Source organism: Manis javanica, chromosome 7 (assembly GCF_040802235.1).
Source record: "Manis javanica isolate MJ-LG chromosome 7, MJ_LKY, whole genome shotgun sequence".
NCBI classification, from domain to species: domain Eukaryota; kingdom Metazoa; phylum Chordata; class Mammalia; order Pholidota; family Manidae; genus Manis; species Manis javanica.
This window is the reverse complement of record NC_133162.1, coordinates 27,652,125-27,677,968: the sequence shown is the minus strand read 5'-3', so window position 1 is coordinate 27,677,968 and position 25,844 is coordinate 27,652,125. Positions and strand designations below refer to the sequence as shown.

Here is a 25,844-nt window from a genome sequence, read left to right as displayed (position 1 = left end):
TCTGGCACCTTGCTCACTCCCTGTGCCTCGCTCGTGACACCATACTGAATTTTTTTGCCATTCTCTGAGTGCCGCGCTCTTCTGCGCCTCCAGACCTCTGTATTTGCAGCCTAACTTCTGCCCTCCCATTTCTTTTCACCTGACCACTGACTCTCTATCTGACCTTATCATACTTCACCTTAGACTTCACTAGCCCTGGGATGCCTTTCCTGCCTAACCTTCCCAACACTATATAGCAGGGCCCTTCCTGCAGTCTCCCCATCCCCACAGCTGAGTTTACTAAATCTTAGCAATTATCACAATGCAATGTAATGACCTATCTGTTTTCTTAACTAGAGCACAGCCACTTGAGATCACTAGCTGTATCTTATTTCTCTTTGTAGTCTCTGAATTTATTGAGAGCAAGGATGCAATAAATGTTCCCTGAATGAATGATGAATGAACGAATGAAAGTATGCAGCTGAATGCCAAAGAAAGCACTGTGACCATATTTGCAAACATCAGCTCTGTCGAGTGACTGTGTACCAGGGAACCTGAAAACAAAATAAGTGATACTCAGACATTCTGGAAAAATCAAATGCATACGGCAACCTCAGGCATAAAGTGTCCCTGAACTGAAAAGAGCCCTCCCAAGTAGCTGCTTCCTTACAACAACAAGAAGGGAACAAGGCATATGAGATTAAAACTGGGAAGAAAGAAAAAATGTAGGGAAAGGATTAATTAATTCCCTGAGGAGAGAATTCCCTTTTTCAATGGGAAAAGATACATTTTCTTCTGTTTCCCTTTGGCCACAGATCGAGAGATTGCTCAAGTAACAGAAAAATAAGTCATGTGTTGATCCTAATCGTCAGTGGCTTTCTGCAGAAGGTGGGTTCTCACTGCTGGAGCCCCTCTTGTTTCCTGGCGGGTGTGGGAATACTTGCTGAGCTGAATTGCTCAGTGTTAAAGGGTTGGGTTAGTTAGAAGGTGGAGGAGGTCAAAGGGGTGAAGGGAGGTAGAGCAAGTGGAGGAAACTGGAGCCTGACCTGTTTAGGTGAGGCTAAGCCATGAAATGGGGTGCATGGTAAAGCCCAGGGGACAGGGGACCCGGAACCCCAACATGCCCAATGGGTGTTTATGAACTTGTGTGCTGTATGATGTAAGACTACATACCCCTTCAAAATCTTTAGTATCGTTGACTGCAAATGGGTCCATTCTGGGGAACTCAGCAAGGTGCAGAGTATTACTGTATCTGTTGGCAGAGGACAGTCATTCCCTTGGCTATCTGCATTACACTTACATACCCAGAAAATGTTTTGAAAGAAGCATATTGTTTAAACACCCATGTTCAAAAGTGGACAGTAGTGGGACTAGGTATTTGTATGTGAAATTCTTTTCTTATTAAGACACTATCGGCTGTTGTTGAAACAGTCTTCTGGGATTTCAGAAGAACTGGTCAGTTGGTCTTGCTATGGGAACAACATCAATGGGGGATCATCTCAGCCTTTTGGCTATTCATTCAGAAATCTCCATGGTCCCTACTGTGCTGCAGGCTCTGTACTAGACTGTGGAGATGGACTGGCCAACCAGTTCGAACCCATCTCTGGATATAGTATAAGGACTGCTATGGGCCTTCTGGACCTAAGTCATACCCCCAGAACAGGAATCTTACTGAACACTACTGAATGTATGTCTTGCTACAGCAGAGGGCTTACCCTAGACCAGACAGAGATCATTTTGAATTGTTCTAAATATGTTTATATTTAAATATGTCTCAGATAAGAAAATAGAAAGAATGTTTCATCCGCTGGGGGAGCAGGAACAAAGCCTTTCAAAAGTGTTGCTCTAGGCCCTGTGGATTTCAGGCAGGGGCTCTCAGCGGCTGCTCCATCTCCACCTGTTTCCTAGCTGTCTGGGGCCGCCTTTTCTTTGGTGAGACTCTGCCCCCAGGCCCTGAGCTGGGAGCTCTCCTCACAGGGGCTGCTTGAGGGGTGCTTCTCTTGAGCTGGAAGTTAACCTGGAAGAAAAAAAGAAGAAGCTAGGAGAGTACAGGAGTCAGTTTTCTACTTCCTGGCATTGAACTGGGGAAAGACCTGTTTGGACCTGGGTTCACCACAGTTCGCAGTTCTGAGGGCAGCAAACCAAGGAGAATTATTACACAATGAGCCACAGCAGCACCGCTGGTGTGATACAGGCTGGGCTGATGTTTCCCAACAAGGAGACACAATCACTGGTGATAATACATAATCACTGGAGGATCTGGATGAATTTAATACACACTCACTTTATTTGTATTAGAAAAAAATTCCATCTACACCTCAAATGACAATTTCACCAATATTGTTGCTTAGGACAAGAGCTATGACTGATGGTGCCATAATAATCCCCTTTATGCTGACTGTGAATCACAGGTGTCCTGTTCAGGCATGCCAATGAATGCCTTGACCTTCAGAACCACATCTCCTGCCATAACTGTTTGGAAATACGGATAGGAGAGATGATACAGAGGGCAAGTGTGGATTCCTCAATTCCAAATATCCAAGTGCATGAAGGCATCCTCTCCAGCAGTACACTGAAACCTGCCTGCTGGCGATGGCACGCAGATGGAAAGATGCTTTGGGCTGACAAAGTGGGCTGTGTGGCTGTGCAGCTGCTAGGGAACCTTCCCGGGAGTACTGAGAGAGGGAGTGGCACAGTGTTGTAACCACGCTCCCCCGAGGCAGCCTTGGCTTGCAGGACCTTGGAATGGTTTGAGCTGCTGAAGCCAGCTGGGAGCTGGAAAACATGACTCCCCAGGGGTTATTTCCTGCCCCATCCACAAAAAGCCACAGCCAGCTTTCACTCAAGTTCCTTAAAGTGGCGGCAACCAGGGCCAATTGCACTGTATCATTACTGTTTCCTATAGAGTAATACAGAGAGCTGGGAAAGAAAAAAAAAGACACCAAAATGAGGCAGGTACAGGGGAAGATGAATGGAGCAGGACCTCTAGATGGTACCTGGCCTCAGACATCTGGAAGGCTGCAGGGGAAGCAGGAGGGAAATGGCTCTGGGAGACATTCGAAAGAGTCTTAATTGTACCATGAGAACCCTTTAGTAAATGATCTTTTTCTTTTTTTCTTCCATCAACCAGATAGATCTCTGCTTAGAATGGGAAGAGAGACTCTACTGTGATCAGCAAATGGATTCCTAGTTGTTGCTATATCTGGGAAGTGTGGCCAAAAGACAGATTTTTTTTTTACTCCTCTGAGTTATATTTGACATATGATGAATTATGTTAATTATTAAAGCTGTATAACAAGGGAAGTGAAATTTTTTGAAATAGAGTATGTTACTTAAGAGGATTTGCATTTATTTGAATTTGGTATTGAAGAGACTTGTTAGTAATGCAAGACTTCTTTCTGTATGCAGCTGCCTAACAGTCCTTTGATTTTAGAGTAGCTGTGGAGCAGGGGTATAACAAGGAAAAGGGGAAAGAGGATCTGTCGGCTGGGAAATTGGGACCAGGGTACAGGCTGCCATGGAAGAATCGCTCTGCTTCCTGTGTCTGCAAGTAGAAGTTTATAATATGCAGGAGACAGGAATGGACGGACTAGTAGAGGGGAAAGGGGGAGCTCTCTAGAAATTTGAGAGGAATTTTCAAAGGATTTCCAAGAACTCTTTACCCTGATCTGTATGTTAAAATAAGGAGTTGTGAGCACAGGTTGCGAGCTTACTTAGTGTGAGGCCCTTGTACACGCTGGCTAAGCAGACATCCCTGAAAGCCCAAGAGAGGTTCGGATCATGACTCCCACCACTCACCCACTGTGTGGTGCTGGACAAGTTTCTTGCTTTCTCTAAATTTCAGTTCCCTTAGCCATAAATGGGAATATTTATACCCACCCTACTGGGTTGCTGTCAAGGATGAAGCAGATAATTCTGGAAAGTTCTCATACAGTGTCTGATACATAGTAACTGTTCAATAAATAGTATCTATAACTGTATGAAAAAAACAAGCTACTTGACTTGACTGCATTGAATTAACAGGGAAAGGGAGAGAGGGTCTGCTACATTCAAGGGTTGCATAGAGAAGGAACTGGGTAGAGAGAGGAGCCCCGAGGGAAGGATGACATGTGGGAAATAAGGCCTGTAGATGTTCACTGAACAGGACCACCTCATTACCTTTTCCTCATTTGAGACCTCTGAGGAGTAGTGTCCATGATCTCTGAGCCACTTTAGCTCTGAGATCCTAGTCTATTAAGACCACAGATGAAAATGCCCACGCGGGAAATCAAAAAAAATCTTTGCTTCTCATCCTACCTACAAAAGAAAGCACGGAGGGTCGAATGTTGGAGGGCAGCTGACTCTTACTTAGCTGAAGCATATAGATATCAAGGCTGTCTGGGCACACTGGGCACTAGAAGAGGCAGAGTGCCCTCTCGTGGTAGGCCTTGCTGATGGCACAGAAGAATGTAACCCAAGGGAGCCTGTGTGTCTGGGCAAGGTCTCTGAGATACACAAGCTCACATTTGTTGAGCACTTTCTATGTGGAGGTCACTGTACATGCTTTACATGCACTCATTCCACCCTATTGTGGAGGTATTATTATCACTAATTTACCGAGGAAGAAACTGAGGAAGAGAGCAATTAAGTAATTCATTCAAGGTCTGTGGACAAATGAGCTGGCTTTAGAACCAGACAGTGTTTCTAATCATAATGCTCTGTTAAACAGAAGAAAAAGGGAAAGCCAGAGGAAGTAGGGAAGGATATAACAGGAGAATGACAGAGAAAAGTAGTATATGACAGCAAGGATTTTTTTTTTAATGGTGAAAGGGGGAAGCTCAATAAAGTTAGAACTGTGTCATTGATTGCTGATGGCTTTGCATAGTGATCTTTACAGTGCTCTGTAAGGGTCAGCCCAACTCACCTGTTTTGGTTCCCCAGGACCTACGGTCACACTCACTGTCTCTGGGTCAAAGCCAGGAGCTGTGGCAGTGACCATGTAGGTACCTGGAAGCAGCAGCCGGAAGTAATCGCCATGGTCACCTAAAAGTTGCAAGGATATAACTCAGTCTGCTGATTAGAAATCTGCCCTAAATGGGCCTTGATATGAAAACAATTTGAGGATTTTAACTGGCCATAAGCTTAATTTTTCTTAATAGCACGACAAAACTGGTTGAGACTAAAACAATCATAGACTATCATACGCAGTAAGAGCATGGGCCTCAGCTCCTGGAAAGTGGAAGTTTCGCTGTGCTCTGCAAATTGAGAATACTGTGTTTAATTCTCGACCTTATGTTTTAAAACAAACCACTAGGGTCACTAGGAGAAAAGTTGAAAGATCTATGAATGTTTTGCCTGGTAAAGAAACTACATGAGACCTTTGTTTCAACGTTTAAAAAGTCACTATGAAGAAATGATGTCTACCTAAATAAGAATGAGATCTATGAATTTAAGTTGTAGGAGGAAGACTGATGAATGGAAGCAAAGTCAATTGTGACAGAGCTACCAAAGAAAGAAATGGACTGCTTTATGAACCTGTGAACACTCAAGCAACAGACTGAATGAGGGATCCTGGAAAAGCTACACAGTTGTGCAGTGTACAACCTGCACTAAAGGATGTGGGGGCCTCGGTTAGCCAACCAACTGTCGCTGGGGTTATATGTGTGTCATCTTAAATTGTGTGGGAGGGCTGGACTAAATGACCACTAAAAGTATGATTTTGAAATTACTATTTCTAATATTTCTTCTATCACCTTCAAAAGAGGAAAATAAAATTCCAAAGAAAGCCAATTACTCTATGTCAGGGATATAGCATTTTTGACTAATGACTTTATATATCTTCAGAATCATTTGTGACTGTGCCTTTAAAATCTTTTTTAGTGTACAGCAATAGATAAATGAAACAATAAATGCAATTAAGAATGAGACAGACAATAAATAATGAGGAATTCTCTTTCCTGCCCCCTATTAAATATCTGTAATTTAAAATATGTGAGCAAAAGCAGTGTGTTATTATGCATAGGTTGGGTAGATTATGTTACACCCCAGAGCTGTCATTTTCTTAACTGGGGGCTCGCTCCTAACACTCAGGAGTGGTTAGCTAGTTAGTTGTATCAGAAAGGCCCAATTTCAGATGCAGCTACTACAAGCACTTCAGCCAACTTTATCTCTAATCAACATTAGATGCTTGGCTAAGTAACATAAGGAATGTTAGCAATGAGTTTTTCAGAGGTGAAATGAGTAATTTGTTAATTGAGCATAATGGGGCTTGGAAGTGGGCTCTTATTGGTGAAATTAGTGGTATCCAAATATATGTTGATCGGTTGGAATGTTTCAGAGACATTCCCCATCCTTGCATGGACAGGGTGTAAGAATCCAGCAAGCTTGGAAACTCTAAGGGATGCCAGAGACTTGATCCCTAAACAGTCCTGACTCCAGCCACTGGGCTGGAGGATTCCAGTTGTCTGATGCTTACTATGAGGTTGAGAATTCTGCTTTTAGAATGTTGCTGTCTTTGCCTTGAATGAACCTTTCACATAAGATATGTTGCAATCACCTTAAAGAATATTAGTTAACTCCTTACAGTTTAGATTTCATCCAGTTTAAACAGACTGTCTGAACTATAAGATGCCTGCTTGATAATAAACATTAGTGTGGTAAAATGCAGCTGAGACTTACTTATAGTGGTTGTGGAGGTAGGTAAATCTACATTAAAAACAAAACAAACAGCCCCCAGACCCCTAAGAGTTATGCATGATCAAATTGGGCTGGAGCAGTCTGCAGCACCACTGTGCTGTGAGATATTGTGTATCATTCTAGGAGGTTCCAGGTTGGCTCCAAGAAGATTTGCCTCCACCACCCATCTTGCCCTGTAACAAGCCTATAGGATACATCTTGCTAACTTTTCCCTGAATGGAGGTGGAGTGAACGCCTGGCTCAGGGACAAGATTAAACATCAGCTTTACAGTCCTTTTCTCTTCCACCCCATTTCACACCAGTATGTGAGCTATGAATAGCTCAAACCCTGAAAACACCCGTAATGTAATTGCATGAGATGGTGACTCCTGAGTGCTGAGAGAGAAGTTACATTTACATCTCCTGATCCTTGCCTCTTAATTCAGTGACCCCATTTCTACTAGGCTCCCTTCTTCCAATCCCCCACTCCATGTCCTTGACATCCCTGCTTGTCTCCCTGGCTTACACACTGGCCACCTGATCATGCTGAAGAAAATGAGAAAGTGAAACTCCCCTTTGATTCCGCGAAGCAGTGGCCACTTACCTGAAGTGACATCATGGTTAATCCCACCGACAGAAATGACAGCATCTGCAAGATTGTTATAATTCTCATCAAGCACCATTCCCTTGATGCCCTGGTGCACCTGTAGGAAAGTTTACAGTGTATGTAGTTATGATCATAACACATTTATACAGCCTTTGAGAGTCCTCAAGGTGTTTTCTCATATGTTTTTGCATTTGATCTTCACAGAGATTATGGTAACACCCCTTTACTGGGCTCTCTGCCCAGCACCCTGTCCCCAATAATCTCTTTTCGATAGAGCTGTCGGAGTGATCCTGTTAAAATGGAAGTCAAATTATGTCACTAGCCTACTTTCTTTCTGTATGAATTTGACTACTCTTGATACCTCATGTAAGTAAAATTATATATGTACTTTTGGAAAGAGTTTTTTCATTTAGCATACATAGTATCTTCAGGGTTCATCCATGTTACAGCCAGAATTTCTTTATTTTTTAAGGCTGAATGATATCTCCTTGTATGATGTTCCACATCTTGTTTATCCACTCACCTATCAATGGGTTGCTTTCACAGTTTAGCTACTGTGAATAGTGCTGCTATGAACATAGGTGCACAAATATCTCCTTGAGATCCTGCTTTCAGTTTCTTGGAATACACAGCCAGAAGTGATATTGCTAGATCAAATGGTGATTCTATTTTTAATTTTTTGAGGGCTCACCATACTGTTTCTAATAGCGGCTGAACCATTTTATGTTCCAATTAACAATATACAAGGGCTATACTTTCTCTATATCCTTGCCAACACTTGCTATTTTCTTCATTTTTTTTTCTTAATTTGTGTTTTTAGAACAGCCATCCTAGTGAGTGTAAAGTGCTAGCTCATTGTGATTTTGACTGGCATTGTCTAATGACTAGTGATGCTGAGTACCTTTTCATGGACTTTTGTAGGCCTTGAATTTGCTGTTGTGTCTCCATCAGGGAGCCCTTTTTTCCCCAGATATCTGCATGGTTCTCTCCTCCTTTCAGTCTGTTTAAATTGTCACTTTTTCTGCAAGACTTTCTTCATAGCACGTTGCATTTAACATGTTATAAAATGTTTTATTTTACTTTTTTATTGTCTGTCTCTTCTCACTAGAATATAAGCTCCATAGGAGCAGGGATATTTGTTTACTCAAAATCCCCAGCATATAGTACAGTTTCTGACAGATCGCTGTGCTCAATAACATTAATGAATAAATGTCATTGGTAGAAGAAGCTCATATCTATTGTATTGAGTCAGAGCAAAAGTCAGACCAGAGTCACACAAAAAAACCTTGCCTACCATTACAAAACACCGTGAAAGTTAAAGGGTTTTACCTGTTCCAAGAATTGGATTAGGGCTTCCCGATTACCCAACCACTCTCGCTGTAATTCCTCTTGGTGGGGAAATTTGTCACAACTCAGTTCCAGCGTGATCTCAAAACAGTTGGTATGGAGATAATTGAAGTCTTGCATTCCTGTGGGGAAGAGGGCAGCGGCAGATATGCCCAACCAGGCTCCAACCCAACACCCCATCTCAATTCTCATTAATCACAGTTTTCCACATGCACATCCCCATGCCTTTTATTCTTCCTCTTGAATTCCATTTATTTTTCTCTTCCACAAAACCTTGCCCCAATTTCCCGGTTCACATGCCTTCTTATCTTTCCAGTTTTCTCTCTTCACAAATGCCCATTTTATCATCTCTATCCTCTACTTTTTTCCTTTTCATGAATTAAATTCACTTCTTGTCCCTCTTAGCATTTCCAAAGTCCACTTATTAGTGGAGCCTCAATATTAAACTATGCATGTGTACTGCTTTCAGGGGGCTGATTTTCTCTTTGCACTGTGATGCCCTTCAGACCTGGGAGGCTAGAGATGAGATGACTGTCTGGCTTTCACATCTGTCCTCCTACCTGAGACCACAGCACTGACTTGAGAAACTAGAGGAACAGATTCCTGTGAAAGCAGAAGGCAGCTAGAGTTTCCCTCCATTAGATGCTTGTCTGCTTCTATCTTATATATTATCCAGTTGAATAATTTTTTAAATATGTTTCTGATAATTAGAATGATGTTTAGAGCACAAATTTATCTGGGTTAAAAATTTAATCAACTTTCATCTGCTTTGTCAGCTGCTAAGTGCGAGCAGCTGTTACGGACAGAAGGGGAACGTGGGAGAGTACCTATAGCCTGTCACACTGGTTTTCCCTACATCAGAATTGGTTGAAGGCTGTGCATTCAGGACAAATACAAGCTGCTGGGCTGTAGCCCAGAGTCCATGATCCAGTGCGTATGGTGAGGAGCCTCAAATTTTACATTTCTAACAAGTCCCCTGGTGATGCTGATGACACTGGTCCAGAGACCACACTGTTGGAACAATCATTTTGATGAACTTAATAATCTTGGAATTGTACCAGCTTAATTTTGGGCAGTGATTCTCTGTGGAGGCGTGGGCCATGTTTTCCCAGAGGATGGGAAGGGAAAGAGAGGAACAAGAATAATTTTTAAAAGTATATTTGATATTTTAAATTAGTGGGGGCACCTATTGCTTTCCTAACGGCAAACTAATGAAAATAAAATTCCACAAAATCTTCTTGCCTGTGTTCAAATGAGTTTTTGGCCACAAGAAGTCTGTCACCTTCCCAGTTCACAGTGACTCCTAACCTTCCTCCTCCCCACTCTCCACAGGACCAGCCGTCAGCTCAGCTTTTACTGGTGAGCTCTATGTTACCTGGGCTCTGGCCAGGACAGATTTGAAAGGATGGGGAAAGACAGCTGCTCACGCACGGTCCCTAAAAGGACCTGGCCTCCGGCTGCAGCCTCCTCCTTATCCTTAGGTTCTTATCTACTGAAGGTTCACAAACAGAGGTTCTAACTCAGCCCTCAAGTGAAGGGGAAAGCCCACGGAACAGCAAGAGGAGCCTCTCTGCTACGTTATAAGAGCCGATGTCCATGGCAAACTCCTGCTATGGGAGATGGGCAGGCAGGGCACAGACAGCATCCATCACAGGAACTGTTTGTGTCCAGGCCAGCTCCTCTGCTCATCTGTGGCTGTGGGAGGCACACCTCCATGCTACTGAGGAAAAAGCCTAACATTTATAATCCAGGCATTTCCATATGCTGTGTATCATTTGATTTAATACTTACGTCAAACTTATGAGGCAAGTATTGCTATTCTTACAACACAGATGAGAAAACCAAGCCCAGAAAGGTTAAGTAAATGGGCAAGCAGGGCTTCAATGCACCTTCAGAGCCCACACTTGTAACCACTTGACTACACTGTTTCCCTCCTCTGCCCTGATCTACTACGTAAGCCATTAAAGACCACAAGGTGTCCCTACCTTTGTTTTAAAGAATCACAAGGTGACATTAAATGCCAACTTCAGACTTCAGACTTCTCCATTTTTCTGATCTCTACTTGAATGCAAAATTCTATAGTATTTCTGTAGTTTTTCTAAGAAAAATGATTATTTAGAAAAAGAAATGAGCCCTATCCTACTTCAACTGTAAGCACTGTTATACCCAGGACTCTTACCCTTGCTGAGAGAATACCAGGAAGCCCCATTGGTGATGCCATCTGAGAAGTAATCCCCACAGTTCCAACCTTGGTACATCCATCCATGCGCATAGGAGTAGACCTTGGCCAGCTATAGGGAAACCGGGTGGAAAGGGATCTTGAGTGTTTCCAACTCATACAGCAATGCTCATACTCAGAAGTGGGGTGAAGCCAAGAAACCCTTCTAGGTATAAACAACCGATTCTTTGCTTTAGTGAAAGAAAATACCAGCAGGGATAGAGAGATGGGGTGTGGGTATAGGTGTAGCAGACTAGAGTTAGGAGACCTGTATTCTGGTTTTTCCACCATCTCAGGGCTAAATTCTTCAAGTGCAAAGTGAGAGGCAGCACTAAATGCCACATAAACCCCCTTTGAGGTGCATCATTTTCTAGTTGAGTTTTGAAAAAGGAATCAAGGTGCCAGTAAGACAGGCCTTCACCAAGAAAAGAATCACAGTAGTCTCCCCTCATCTGTGCTTCACTTTCTGTGGCTCATGTACCTGAGGCCAGCCACAGTCTGCAAGGCAATGATCCTCCTGACGTGTTGTCAGAAGGTCAAGAGTAGCCTAAGGTTACATCACAGTGCCTACGCCATTAGCCTCACTGCATCTCATCCCGTACGCACCTTATCATCTCACATCATTACAAGAAGGGTAAGTGCAGCACAATAAGACATTTTGAGACAGAGAGAGTGAGACCATATTCACATCTCTTTTCTTACAGTATGTTGTTACAGTTGTTCTATTTTATTATGTTATTGTTATTAATCTCTGACTGTGCCTAACTTATAAATTAAACTTTATCATAGGTATGTATGCATAGGAAAAACATAGTATATAGAGGGCTCAGTACTGTCTGTGGTTTCAGGCATCCTCTGGCGGTCTTGGAACATATCCCCCATGGACAAGGGGAGACTGCTGCATGTACTGGGGGTGAAAGGTATGTATTGGAGGGAGAGGAATATATTTGGAATCTCTATAATTCTCTTTCATTACTATTTTGTAACAGAAGACAAAATGAGATTACTAGAGAAGAAAATATAATAATATACTTGTTTTGCAAAGCAACAACTGGTGTCATTCTCCATGTAATCCATTGATTGAATTAATAATTAATGTTATTATTTATGTTAATTGTATATTATTAATAATATATTAATGATAAATTGGTTGATTTTATGCTATTGCTGTTTTTAACTATTATATAAACCTTTTCATGTGCATGATCTATTTTCATGAATATAGCCAATTACCATAAAATGATAAATTAGAACCCCCCAAATTCATATTTAATATATTACCTTATCACCAGCACCATTAGTCTTTTGGCATATCTCTTGCTTGTCTTTAGTATAAGTATTTTTTTATGTTATGGTAACTGTACTATAAAGCTTTCCTATTTATTTTTTCATGAATTTATGGCTTATCACTCAAAACAAAAGGTAACAATACTAGATTGTAAGCTCCCAACCAGCAGGGAGTGTTTTCAATTATTTTTTGTGGGCTCATTCCCAACAGGGTCCTGGGATGCTGACTTGACCCGTGTTACTCTCCGGAGCTCCAGTTCCTCTGGCTGGTCAAGCTGCCATTCTCCATACCTTCTGGAAAAGCTTGTCATCAGGCGTGGGGGTATTGGCAGTGCGGCGGAAACCTTGGACCCGATGCTCAAGGGACTTGTCATAAGGGTAATTGGCCACCACTGCCCCTCCATGGAGATTGGCTGAAAGAACAAAGTTGAAAGAGCGGATCCACTGGATCACGGCCCGGGTCTCCGGTTCCACCTGCAGAGAGATGAGAGAGAGCCTGGCGTGAAGCTCCAACTGGAGGTGCCACATGGCTGTCCAGATGAGGTTTACAGGAAGTGGCCTGGGAGGACAGAATAAGACATAAAGTGTCCTGCCAGATATCAGAAGTGCAGATGGGGAAATGGGGATCTTTTGCATCATGGTTTTAAAAATTAAGTGGAAATTAAATGGCTGGAACCCTTTTTTGAAATGAAGTCTCACATGGAAATCCAATATACAAAATAGCTAAAAAGAGAGCCTTTAGGGCAGTGAAGCTATTGTGTATGATACTGTAATGGTGGACACGTGTCATGATACCTTGGTCCAAACCCATAGAATGAACCCTAGTGTAAATAATGGGCTCTGGGTGATGATGATGATGGGTCGTTGTGGGTTCATCAGTTGCCAAAACTGTACCACTCTGGTGGATGACAGCGATAACAGGAAGCAGAGAGTCCATGGGAATTCTCTGTACTTTCTGCTCAATTTTGCTGTGAACCTAAAACTACTCCGAGAAATAAAGTCTATTAGAGAGAGAGAGAGCAGTTTGAAGAGAGGGCTCATGACTGGAGAGTTCAGAGCCCCGGCACAGTGTCTCTGTGGCAACAAGGAAAGAGTTCTCCAGTTTACCCACTGCTCCAGCAGCCTTTGAAGCACCTCTGCAGAAATTTAGGGCTCTAGTAAATAAATCGGGAAAACGCTGGTTGACAGTATGGCTGACACCATATCTGCTATAATGTTGACATGGATGTGTGGAACCCAAGTTTCATGGATTAGACAGAGTGTAATATGGGCCAGTCTTGGCTAAGCAGTCTTGGCTATTGTTTTATTAGATTGCTTATGAGTGACAGTATTTTAAAGAAAGCCTTGAATCTACTTGGACTTGTAGTATAAGTAAATATTTTAGCGTCTTCAGTGTCTTTCCTCCTCTCACAATGTAAGTTATGTGTGTTACTATGTTAATGGCCCCTCCTGGACCAAGGGTCATTGTGAAGTCATCTTTTCCATCCCAAGGGGGCCTGGATGAATAGGGCTGGGTCTCACCCAGTCACAATGGGTATAATACCAAGGTCACCAGTCCTGCTCTGTGCCCTGTCTCCATGTCCTCAGCCTCTATCCACCGGGACAAGGCCAGCTCCTCATCGCTCCTCTCCCTCAAGGCTGTGCATCAGGAGCAAGACAGATTTACTTCTAATTGTCTTTTTCCTTCTAAGACGCAGACAGAAGAGCCAGTGAAAGTTTGTTATTGGCTCCATTACCTTATTTTTCTTAGACAAATTTAATAAACCAGAATATCCTTCTGAATATGCTGCTACTAAAAGCTACTTTTGATGTATTATTTACTTGCTATCTGAAATCTAAACATGTCAGCCTGACTTGCATCATTTCCAAGGGGAAAAATACTGAGAATATTACATTTGGAAACTCCCAGTATAAAGCCTTATAACTGCTTTATTTTTCTCTCCCCCGTCTCTAGGTTTAGACATTCATAAATGGAATGTTAGAATTATCTCAGACAGTGTAAGAAACAGGGTGGTGGTGATGCTCTAAGTATGCCCATAGTCATTCCCAGGAGCAGGCCCACCAGCAGGACGAAACCTTTCACATAACCAAAGCTGGCATCACAGCCCACCTGGAGAGAGAGGCCTGGGAGCATCCAGTGGGATCCTGTAGTTGAGAGAGCAAGACAGATAAGAGTATGGTAGTCAGCCAAGGGATACAGAAAGGGAAGAGGAAAAGTTGTGAGATGAGAATCCCTGAACCTCTTTCTGTAGCTAACTGTTGATGAGCATCTAGTTCATCACATATAGGAGAGATTTCTCTACAGAATGTTAGAATTTTCTTTTGACAGTATAGTACTGCAGAAAGAATGTTGGATTAGGAGTCAGAAGGCCCAGGTTTTAAATCTGATTCCATCAATTACTAGCTGCGTGAATTTAAACTATATTATCTATAAGAAATATCTTTAAAACAAGGATGGATAAATTGCTCACCATCCAGTGTTATAGTCATCAACTGGAACTCTAGCTAAGAAAGAATTTTGTAAAATTGTCAAAGACCTTGCAACTGTATGATACCACTGCATCTCTCTCACAACCAAAAGACTGCGTTCCATGAAGAGCTCTATGCTGAGGGAGGAAATAGATACAAAGAACATAACATACAGATTAATGTAGAGTCAGTGCTTAATTCTTGTTTGTTTAGGTGATGTGAAAGATTCCTAGAAGAAATTCATATGTTGATTTACCTGCTTCTGCATGCAAATTGCGTCTCATACCTGACTTTTCCAGTTGTCCGGAAGGGGCAAGTGGTGGTTGGGGCCTCCATACTTCTCATTGTAGTAGATGTAGGTGTTGAGATCGGGGAAGTTGCGGTTCAGGTCCACTCCATTTGCATTGTTCCTGCCAACCAGATACCCAGAAATGTCTGGACCCTAGTGGGAAAATGAAGAAATGAAAATAAAGGTTTCAGACTGAATCCTATATTTGAAGACCACTGTATAATTCTTTTTAAACATTAGCTTAATCTATCAAACAATGAAGCATTCTCCTCTTTAACGTATCCAAAGTCCCAGTGGCATGGTTCAAGTTCTCTGTGGACCATGTGCTGCAGGTAGAGATCCCAAGAGAAACTCTAACAAGAAAAGGGTGTTTTAGGGTAATGGGAACCCCTATTTTTAAAAAGCAGTTGTATTGAGGTATAACTTACATACCATAAAACTCACCCACTTTAAGGGAGTTAAATGAATTGTGGTATGCTTACTGAGGTGTGCAACCATCACCACAATCTAATTTAAGCATATTTCTATCACCCTGCAAAGAAAGCTCATGACTGTTTACAGCCACTCATTTCTATTCTAGCCTAAGGTAATCACTTCCTGTCTCCATAGGTTTGCCTTTTCTGGACATTTGAATAAGTGGGATCATATATTATGTGTTTGGCTTTTTTTACTGGGCATAATGTTTTTGAGATCCCCCCATGTACTATGTATCAGTGTTTCATTCCTTTTTATTGCAGAATAATCCCATTATATGGATTTCTAAAAAATGTTTATAAACATTTTGTTTATCCACTCACCAGTTAATAGACTATATTAGCTTCCTGGGGCTGCTGTAACAAATTACCACAAACTAGGTGGCTTATAACAACAGAAATTTATTCTCTCAAGTTCTGGAGGCAGGAAGTCTGAAATCAAGATGTCAACAGGGTCATGTTCTCTAAAGGCTCTAGAGGAGGATTTATCCTTTTTTGTGTCTCTTCTAACTTCCCAGGGTTGTTGGCAACTCCTTAGCTTAGAGAAGCATCATTCCAATATCTACTCCCATATTCACATTGCCTTCTACACTGTTTGTCTTTTTTTCTTATAAGGATACCAGTCATATTTAACTTAATCACCAGACCTATGACTGGTCTTAACTTGGTTATGTATTTCACATTCATAGGTTCCAGGTAGACATGAATTTTAGAGAGACACCATTCAACCCAGTACATGGATACTTGGATTTTTTTCCATTTTTAGGCTGTTGAGAATATTGCTGCTATGAATGTGTATGTGCCAAGTCTTTGTGTGGATGTATGTTTTCATTTCCCTTGGGTAGATACCTAGTAACAGAACTGATGGGTCATAAGATATGTCTACATTAACTTTTTCAGAAACTGCTAAACTGTTTTCCAAAGTGGCTGCACCATGGAAACCACCCTACCCCCTTTGTTATTTTTTATTTAGGATCCTTATCTTTCTTCTGAGAAATGTCAACTTCCTGGATCCTTTCATTTCTCTGCTCACACTTCAAATTTTATCATTTATATGGTCATGTATTCACTCTTTCATTCATCCACTTAGTCTATCAACATTTATTAAGTCACCTCTATTCAAAGCCCTCCGAAAGACACTAGGGAAAGAGACAATGAGAGGCAGATTTATACATAAATAATTAAGATATGTAAAGTAAGATACATTCAAAGGCCCTTGCAAAATCGAAATCTCATTTAATGTTTTGTGTGGCAGTAGAAAAGGGAATGGTGGACTGAGAGAGCAGAGCTCAAACTGGAGGCCACTCCTGAAAGCAGGTAAGTAGATGGACACGGGGCAGCCAAAAACTCACAGACATAGTACTGCTCTCATGTTTTTCTAAGAAGTCTTTTTTTTATCAGCTTTCTCTACTTTTCATGGCATCCTGCTTTTGTTCTATTCTTAGACCTCATTGAGTGCATATAAATTTTTTAATTCTCTTATGTTTCCTATGTCAGTTCTATTTCAGTGGAAAACATTTATGATTTTTCAATTTGGAGTCTGACTTTCCAGTGTGAGATAACGGTTTCCATCATGTTCCCAGGCGTTTTTCACTATTTGCTCATTTGTATCAACATAACTCATATCTGTGCGTATTATCAGCCATGATAATTTACCTCCCAGTTGATTTATCACTCACACTGGGTCATTAGTGAGGCTGGCAGGTAAGGACCTCCCTTAACAGATGGTTCCCTTAAACCAGGTTGGTGCCATATTAGTTTCCTATTACTGCTGCAACAGATTACCACAAACTCAGTGGCTTAAAATGGCAAACGCCAATTATCTTACAGTTTGGGAGATCATAATACTAAAATTGAGGTGTCAGCAGGGCTGTGTTCCTTCTGAAGTGTCCAGAGGAATCTGTTTCCTAACTTCTCCAGCTTCTAGAAGCCACCCACATTTTCTGGCTCTAGTCCCTTCTTTCATTGTCAAAGCCAGTGGTATAACATCCTTAAATCTCTCTTTTAACTGTGACATTCTCCTTCCCTCTTCCACATTTAAAGGACCCTTGTGATTGATTACACTGGGCCTACCCATATACCCAGGATATTTTAAGGTCAGTTGATTAACAACCTTAATTCCGTCTGCAACCTGAATTCCCCCTTGCCATGTAACATAACATATTCACGGGCTCTAGGCATTAGGATTTAGACAGTTTTGGAGGACATTATTCTGCTTTACTCATAGGTGGCTTTAAAGTTTGCGGCCAGACAGCTATTCCTTATGTAGCCTTGCAGACAGGTTTCCTCTGGATATAGCAGGCAGTTTTGGGAGTTTGAGAACCTAGGCTCTTGGGTTCAGGTTCAAGATGTGCTCCCTCTGAACAAGTACACAGCAGGTGAGCAGAGGCAACTGACTTCCCAAAGATGGCTCTAGGATTCACTGAGCTGTTAGGGGCTTTCCCCACTGCCTTCCACCACACCTCATCCCACAAAAGACATGGTCAGTAATGAGATGCTTCTGCAATTTCCCCACGGCAATGCAGGGAAGGGGCACCAACAGAAAGAAGCCAAGTGGGACTTTGCCCCCCCACCGACCTCTTTCAGATTTTCCTGGTATTTTGGCAACTCAAGTCTCAAGTCATATTAGTGTATACCTCTCTGATTTCAGTGGGGTCAAAATTTTCTTTTTTTATTTGTTGACTCATGGCAGGAAGGTTTTGAGAGATTGTAAGGGTCAAATCTGTGTATTGTTCAACGTTTTAGCTCCTGCCTCTATTCATGCCCTAGCCCTGTCCTCAAATAGGTTTAAAATGAGAAGGGCCAGACGTGGGAGGACAGATGCTGTGTGGTTCCACCTGTATGGGACAGATGTGTCTGATTCATGAAATCAGGGAGGACCATGGTTGTCAAGGGGTGGGAGGAAGGGGAAATGGGGGATTACTAACAAAGGGGCATGAACTTTTGGTTGAGCAGGAGAGATAAATTCTGGAGATCAGCTGTATAACATTGTCCTTATAGTCAACAATACTGTTATTGCTCACTTAATTTTGTTAAAAGGGTATATCTTGTCTTTACATAAAAAGTAAAGTGGTGAAGTCGTCTTTAAAATGAAAAAACATTTTCAAGACTAACCGAAGTTAAACAAATTTTTAAATATTAAAACAACTCTCTTTCTATTCCCCACCACAAATCAAATAAATGAGGTTTTAAAGGAACATATCCATTGTGTAAAGCAGAGCCTGGCTTCTCCACTGAAAATTCTAATTCAGTAAATTGGGGGGGTGGGGGTGGGAGGGGACCTGGGAATCTGCATTTCAAATATCTTCACCTATGATTCTGGTGCAGAGGCGTAAAAGAACCACTGATTTACAATTAAGCACTGACATTTTGAATTTATATGAGAAACAAAGTAAAAGCCCACAGACATTTTTCTTATCTATCCCATGGAAAATGTAACTCTAAAATAAAGAATTAAAAGGCTGAGAACTATACTAGTAAAAGGAAAAGCTGTACAGAAATACAATAAAGTATGAAGAATCTAGAATTAACACCCTACCCTTCAATTCTGGGGAAAGCTTACTCTATTCCCCCACCCCAAACACAAATGGAAGCATAGCGTGGGAAGAAGCATATTTAAGGTTCAAAGCCAAAAGTTCAGGGAAGATGTAGTTTGTAATATCCTTTCACATTGGTTTAGTATTTTCCAGTTTACAAAGTGTTGTCACAGATATGGCCTGATTGATCCTCGGAGTAAAAACGGGGGAGGTGGGGCAGCTGGAAAGGTATTGGGACCTGAAGCTAGAAGACAGCCCACATTCACTGCCTAGGGTGAACACTGTACTTTATTATATTTCTATGTATAATAATTAACTCCATACTGTATTATATTTTTACACAGTGACATTTACAGTGGGACAGAGAGGACACCTTGTCCAGTGGCTTCACATATTCCTCAGATGGCTTCCCTCTGCTGAGCCCGGCCCTCAGGCCCAGTACCTGGGCGGCGGCCACCTCGTAGCCATCTGGGTTCATGGACGGCAGGATGTGAATGCGCGTGTCCTGCACCAGCCGGACGATGCGCTGGTTCCCGTTGCGGAACTCCTCGCACAGGAACTCCGACAGCTGTAGCAGCAGCTCCCGGCCCAGCACCTCGTCACCGTGCATGTTCGCCACATACTTGACTTCCGGCTCCACTGCAAGCGTGAGAAAAACACGCAGGTGGATAAAAAAATGAGGAAAGCTTTAAGTGCCACTGATGCCTAACCTTGCAAAGGAATCTTTTCTTTCTTTTCCAGAAGTGAATAAAAGAAAATCTCATGCTTCTTTGGGTCTTTTCCAATAATCCCTGAACCCCTTTAACAAAATTACAATTACAAATGTTATAAAAATTCATTCCACAGATAATATCATTATTTATTGAACCCCTACTGTGTATGAGGCATTTATGTTCATTATTGCTAATCTTCACCAGAGACCTGCTCAGCAGGTATTATTAACCTCAGGACGAAGGTCCTAGGTATGGAAGAGGTTAGGTACCTTGCCTGAGGTCACCTAGCTAATGAATATGATGGAAACCAAGGCCCATGTGGTGTTTATAGCAGTTCAATGTTTCTCAGAGACAGCTCTTTTCAGGATGAGAATGGTATTTTTCCAAGATCTGCTGGCATAAAATACTCTGGATTTTAGCATAACAGTTCCTAATTATCCCAGTTGAAAACAATCTCCCTGGTACTCAGGAAGCTGAACTCTCTCCTTAGTATCTGAGAATGCCATGTCTTGGAAGTGCAGAGTAGGAAGGAGTCTACAGATGTCTCATTCCCTAGTCTCCTCTTTGGCTACCTGAACTGTTGAACTGAAAGAAGAATTGAGGTCATGAAAAGAACCTCTCAAGCCACTTAAAGAAAATGATTCTTGCCCCCTGTAAAAAGAAGAACAGCGCTCACCAAGTGATTTCCCTTCCACCCAACAGTGTCCTCCTCCATAGCTTTCCTGATTCTGTACCTCTTCAGCTCCACATTTCCAAATCTACTTCACATCCTTCTAGGTTCAATTCAAATGTTACCCCGGGAAGCCAGCTTGGGTCCTCCGTGCTCAGAGGGAACAGGCTATTGAACTTCCTTTTTATGGTAGTTACCACTTTCTACTCTATGTTTTACCTAATTTTGCACAAATCCTGTTTCCTTTACTAGACCTGGCCTTTGCAATGTATGCAATTTTTAAATTTTCTTTAGGGTACACCCCATTGTTATTTATCTTAGTAAACCTAGACCAATCTTTCCCAAAGGAATGTCTATAACCCAGAAGGATCATGTAGTAGATTTTCTGTAATGTGTATTCTGTAATCATAGTGTATTTCTTTAATCTTAGATTATGTTTTCCTTACATTTCATGGTGTTAAAATATCCCTTCAACATCCTTGTTCAGTAAAATAGCACTTGGAAAATCTATTTTAGTCTTTTCCAATCTCTCTTATTTAATAAAAAATGTTTAAACTTCTGTAAAATCCAAACATCTGGGAACCACTGCCCAGTAGAACCTAGCGTAGTGCTTTGCACTTGGTAGATGCTTAGTATAAAATTATTTTGTCTCTACTCCCCATGTATCCAGAATACAACCACTTCTCATAAACCACTGTTATTCTTTTGATTCAAGCCTCCACACCCTATTTCTGGATTATTGCAATAAATAATTTACTAAAATTTATTTTCTTCAACTCCTTGCATCTGCCCAGCCCCATTAAAAGCTGTTCTCCTGGGTCAAGGGCCGCCAAGCTTCTGTGAAGGGCCAGGACAGTAAGCACGTTGGGCTTCACAGGCTATATGGTCATTGTTGCATTTACTCAGCTCTTTACTGAAAGCATACATGGATGATACAAAAACTGTGAGTGTGACTGTGCTTCAGTGAAACTATTAAGCACAACAGGTAGCTGGCCCTCAGTCACCTTTTAAAAATTTAAGTCAGATTATGTCACATTGCTGTTTAAAATCCTCTGGTGACTTCTCACTTCACTCAAAAGCCAAGATCTTTTCAAAGGCCTGTAAGGCGAACATGATCACCCCCTGCCGGTGTGCCCCACCACCCTGCTCTGAGCTTGCTTTCCCATTGTTCACTCTGCTGGAGCCGCAGGAACCTCCTTACTATTCCTCACACGAGCTGAGTATACCCCAGCTTTTCCTTCATCTGCAACGTTTTCCTCCCTAGTATATCAGTATGGTACACTCCATCACATGCTCAAAAATCACCTCAAAGGAAAAGCTTTTCCCTAACAGCAATGATCACCCCCACCCTGCTCAATCCACAGTCTGCCATGGCATTCCCTATCTTTCTTCCCTGGTTTATTTTTTTCTACAGTATTTATTTTCATCTGATATAATTTGAAATGGCCATTCAAATTGTTTCTGTCTTACACCACTAGAATTTATTGCCTGTCTTAACACCACTAGAATTAAGGCCCTGAGGACTGCTATTCTTTATTGTATATTCAGAGTCTACAAAAGTGTTTGTATATAGGAGATAATCAGTAATATTTATGGAATGAATAAAGGATAAATGAGAGAGGAATTATTGGATGAACAGCTAAGTTATAGGGCATCAGAGAAGAGAGGGATCAGTGGGGGCTAGGATAGGATGAAAAAGCTTTGAGGAAGGCCTGGAATGCTAGAAAGTAGAGGGCGCATCAAGAAGGGGGCACGGAATGAGGGCATGTAACGTCCACTAGCGCCTACATGCTTCCACAATGAACACACAACCTGAGCAAAGCAGCATGCTTTCTACGCAAGGGCAGCTTCAAAACAAGGCCCTTATCCTCACTTCCTCCCAGGGCCTTCCTTGAGCCTCCCACTGGTCATGTAATATGCTGAAGCTTCAGGACAGAAGCCACTGGGCATAAGGTTATCATGATGGTTTTTAAGCAGGAGAGTGAGAGGATTACATCAGTACCTGGGAAAATTATTCTGGTTATCTGTGTGCTAAACAGAAAATTTAGAGAGTGGCAGTTTGGACTTAGGAGAAGTTAGGTGGTAGTTAGGACAATCAGGGGCCTAGTGCAATAATTAAGGATGGTTTTGATGGGGTTGGGAACTGGGTTAGAAGTGGAGAGGAAAGAAAGATTTGAAGTTGACAGTTTGAAGGAGGAACTGACATAATTTGAAGCTGCTATAACTACAATGGCTGTGTGTAAGTAAAGGAGTGAGAAATTAGAAACAATTTAAATGGCCATTAATAAATGAACAATTACATATAATCATGCAATGGAATATTATGCAACCAAATCATGATGATGCAGATCTACATTTACAGACATGGATGCTACTCATAAAAGACTATGAAATAAGAAAAGCAGTTATAATATTATTCCACATTTATAGAAAAAAATTGCATGTGTGTGTAAGGGGGTGGTGGTTTAAACATGCATAGAAAAAAGTCTGGAAGGATATACATCAATACATTAACAGTGGTCATCTGTGAGTAGTGGGACTATGGGAGAGTTTTATCTATTTTTTTCCTTATTAAATTTTTATTTTAACCCAAATACAGATTGCTTTTATAATAGAAACAAACTAACAAAAAATGATCCAATGAATAAAACTAATACCCTAGGCTTCCAACTCTCTCCAGGATCCTGCACTCTATCGCACTGTCATTCCCCGAGAGGTACCCTTAACCCCTTTCAAGCTTCCTGGAAGACTAAAAGAGCTCATTGTTTCTGCTTATGTCTCCTGGGGCATTGGATGGGGAAGAGAAAATAACAGCAGGGGAGAAAGAACAGTAATGGGATGGAAGGCAGGGCAATGGGATGGGAACAGGGAAGACGACTCACCTTTTGCCATTAAGGTCTTGAACAAACAGAATCCAAAAAGGAGGAAAAGACTGAAGACTGAATTGGGGTTACAGCTCCCCAGAGACTAGGGCAGCATGAGGGCTTAGCAGGGAAACATTCAGCACAGTCTGAGGAAGAGATGATACTTCATAGGTGGGGGGGTCCACAGACCTCCCCAGAAACCACCCCGATTACTGGATCTGTAAGGAAAGGGTCCTGCCCCATATGCTCCAAGAACTGCTCAGGGCTTACAGGGCTCGTGGATTCCAGGGTAGTCGCTGAATTCCAGTACGTAGAGGTGTCTCCCCTTCACACTGCGTCCGATGCTGTAAACCCGGGTGATGTAACGGCATTCATTGTGCACCTTGTACAGCATCCGCACGAGGTCGTCATAACGGTGGTGGTGAAAGGTCATGGGGGCAATCAACTTGAAGAGAAGGAGGAGGTGGAGAAAGACTGAGCACAGATTTGACATCTTGGTGAGCTTTTCCAGAGATCCACTGAAATGGGCCGCACCTCTTCCCAAACCAGTCAAAATCCAAGGGCCGAGAGCCAGCTCTTCCTAGTTTACTCCCAGTGAATGCCAGTGTGACAGCCCCTGGGAAGGAGGTGCAAAACTGTCCTGTCTGAAGCTGAGAATTATTTATGTAGCTCTGGAATAGCCACTCATCTCCCCTCCCCCATTTCTCTGCCTCTCCTAATCCAGCAAAGTCTTTTGAAAGGTTTTTGTACTTCTCCAGATTGGGTAGTTTCACTGGTTCTGGTTTACTGATTAACTGGACTGTAAACAGGCTTTAATAAATAGCTGTTTATAACCCTTTGATTCCCAGAGGATTTTGAGAAACTTGGCCTGTGCTCATTCCTGATATTATAATTTAAGCAGGTGTACTAAAATAAAGCCCTCTATCTCTTTTGATCCATCCCACATACAACTGCCAGACTATCTTTCTAAAGCACAGCTCTGTCTTGTCCCTTTTTTCCTCAAAAATATTTCAACAGATACCATTGCGAAAATGAAAAGATGAGCCACAGGCTGGGAGAAAATAATGGCAAATCATATATCTGATAGTATACATACAGAATACGTCAAGTGCTGTTACAACACAGTAGCAGTCCTATTTAAAAATGGGGAAAATACTGAATAGACATTTTACCAAAGTAGATATATAAATGGCTAATGTGCACATCAAAGATGTTCAACATCATTGGTCAATAAGGAGATACACCTTAAAATCACAATTAGATATCACTGCACATCCAATAGCTATAATGAAAAAGACACAATAACAAGTGTTGACAAGAATAGGGAGAAACTGGAAACTTCACATATTTCCAAAGGGTATGTAAAGGGCACAGCACTTTGGAAAACAGTTTTACAGTTTCCTAAAAGGTAAATATACACTTACTGGTTAACCCAGGAATTTCACTCCTTAATATCGACCCAAGAGAAATGAAAAACTTTTATGTGAGTGCTCACAGCAGTGTTATTCTAAGTAGACAAAAGTAGAAACAATCCAAATGTCCATAAATTGGTAAATGAATAAACAGAAGATGGCATATCAGTGCAATGGAATATCTTTTGACAATAAAAAAGGTCAAGTAGTGATATATTATACAACATGGATGAACCCTAGAAATATTATGCTCAGTGAAAGAAGTCAGTCACAAATGAGTATATATTATTGATCCAATTAATATAAAATGTTTAGAACAGGCAAATATATAGAGACACAAAGTAAATTAGACATTGTCTAAGGCTGGGAGTGGAAATGCAGAATGACTATATATAAAGGCACTAGATTTCTTCTGAAGGGGATAAAAGTGTTCTAAATTTTGATTGTCGTGATTGTACAACTCTGTAAATATACTAAAACTCATTGAATTTTATACTTAAAGCAAGTGAATTTTATGGTACACAAATTATATCTCAGTAAAGCTACTTTTAAAAAAGAAATAAAATAAGTACAACCCTCTAAAAGTTAACTATAAGTTTACCATGCAACCCAACAATTCCACTCCAGGAGAACAAAGACTTGCACACAAGAATGTTCATACAAGCACTAATAATAATAGGCAAAAGGTGGGAACTACCCAATGTCCATCAGTTGGTGAGTAGATAAATAAAATGTGGTATATCCATGCAATTGAACACTGTTCAGCAAAAGAAAGGAACAAAATACTAACACATGCTACAACTTCAAAAATGCTATGCTAGTGAAAGAAGCCAGCACAAAAAGCCACATAGTATATGATTCCATTTATAGGAAATGCCCTGAAAAAGTAAACCTACTGAGACAGAAAGGAAAATAGTTATTACCTGGGGCTGGGGATGGGAGTAGGGGGTTCACTGTAAATGGGCATGAGGGGATCTTGTTGGAGTGATGAGGATGTTCTAAAATGGATGATGGTGATGACTGCAGTGATGACTGCACAATGTGATAAATTTGCTAGAAATTGTTGAATTGTACACTTAAAATGAGTGAATTTTTATTTTATTTTATTTTGGTATCATTAATCTACAATTACATGAAGGACATTATGTTTACTAGGTTCCCCCCTTCACCAAGTCCCCCCCCACATACCCATTCACAGTCACTGTCCATTAACATAGTAAGATGCTGTAAAATCACTACTTGTCTTCTCTGTGTTGCACAGCTCTCCCCGTGCCCCCCACACTATACATGTTAATCGTAAGGCCCCCTTTCTTTTTTCCCGCCCTT

At 41.4% G+C, this 25,844-nt stretch overlaps 1 protein-coding gene across 3 annotated transcripts; it reads right to left on the bottom strand.

Moving 5' to 3' along the window:
• Nucleotides 1-1,714: 1,714 nt before the first annotated feature.
• CPN1 (carboxypeptidase N subunit 1) lies at nucleotides 1,715-23,836 on the bottom strand. 3 transcript variants are annotated; one of them, XM_037001357.2, is made up of 10 exons: nucleotides 23,377-23,515; nucleotides 23,125-23,252; nucleotides 19,233-19,498; nucleotides 14,848-15,003; nucleotides 12,384-12,566; nucleotides 10,767-10,878; nucleotides 8,570-8,709; nucleotides 7,238-7,337; nucleotides 4,883-5,001; nucleotides 1,715-1,996 (listed from the first exon to the last, which is right to left on the bottom strand). In XM_037001357.2, exons 2-10 carry the CDS (start codon nucleotides 23,132-23,134, stop codon nucleotides 1,841-1,843), a joined length of 1,242 nt encoding a protein of 413 aa, XP_036857252.1. In that variant the 5' UTR covers nucleotides 23,135-23,252; nucleotides 23,377-23,515; the 3' UTR covers nucleotides 1,715-1,840. The 3 variants fall into 3 exon arrangements, with proteins under 3 accessions (XP_036857252.1, XP_017535750.2, XP_017535751.2); XM_017680261.3 differs by lacking the exon at nucleotides 23,125-23,252 and having other exon boundaries at nucleotides 23,377-23,836; XM_017680262.3 differs by lacking the exon at nucleotides 23,125-23,252 and having other exon boundaries at nucleotides 19,302-19,498; nucleotides 23,377-23,835.
• Between the last annotated feature and the right edge of the window lie 2,008 nt (nucleotides 23,837-25,844).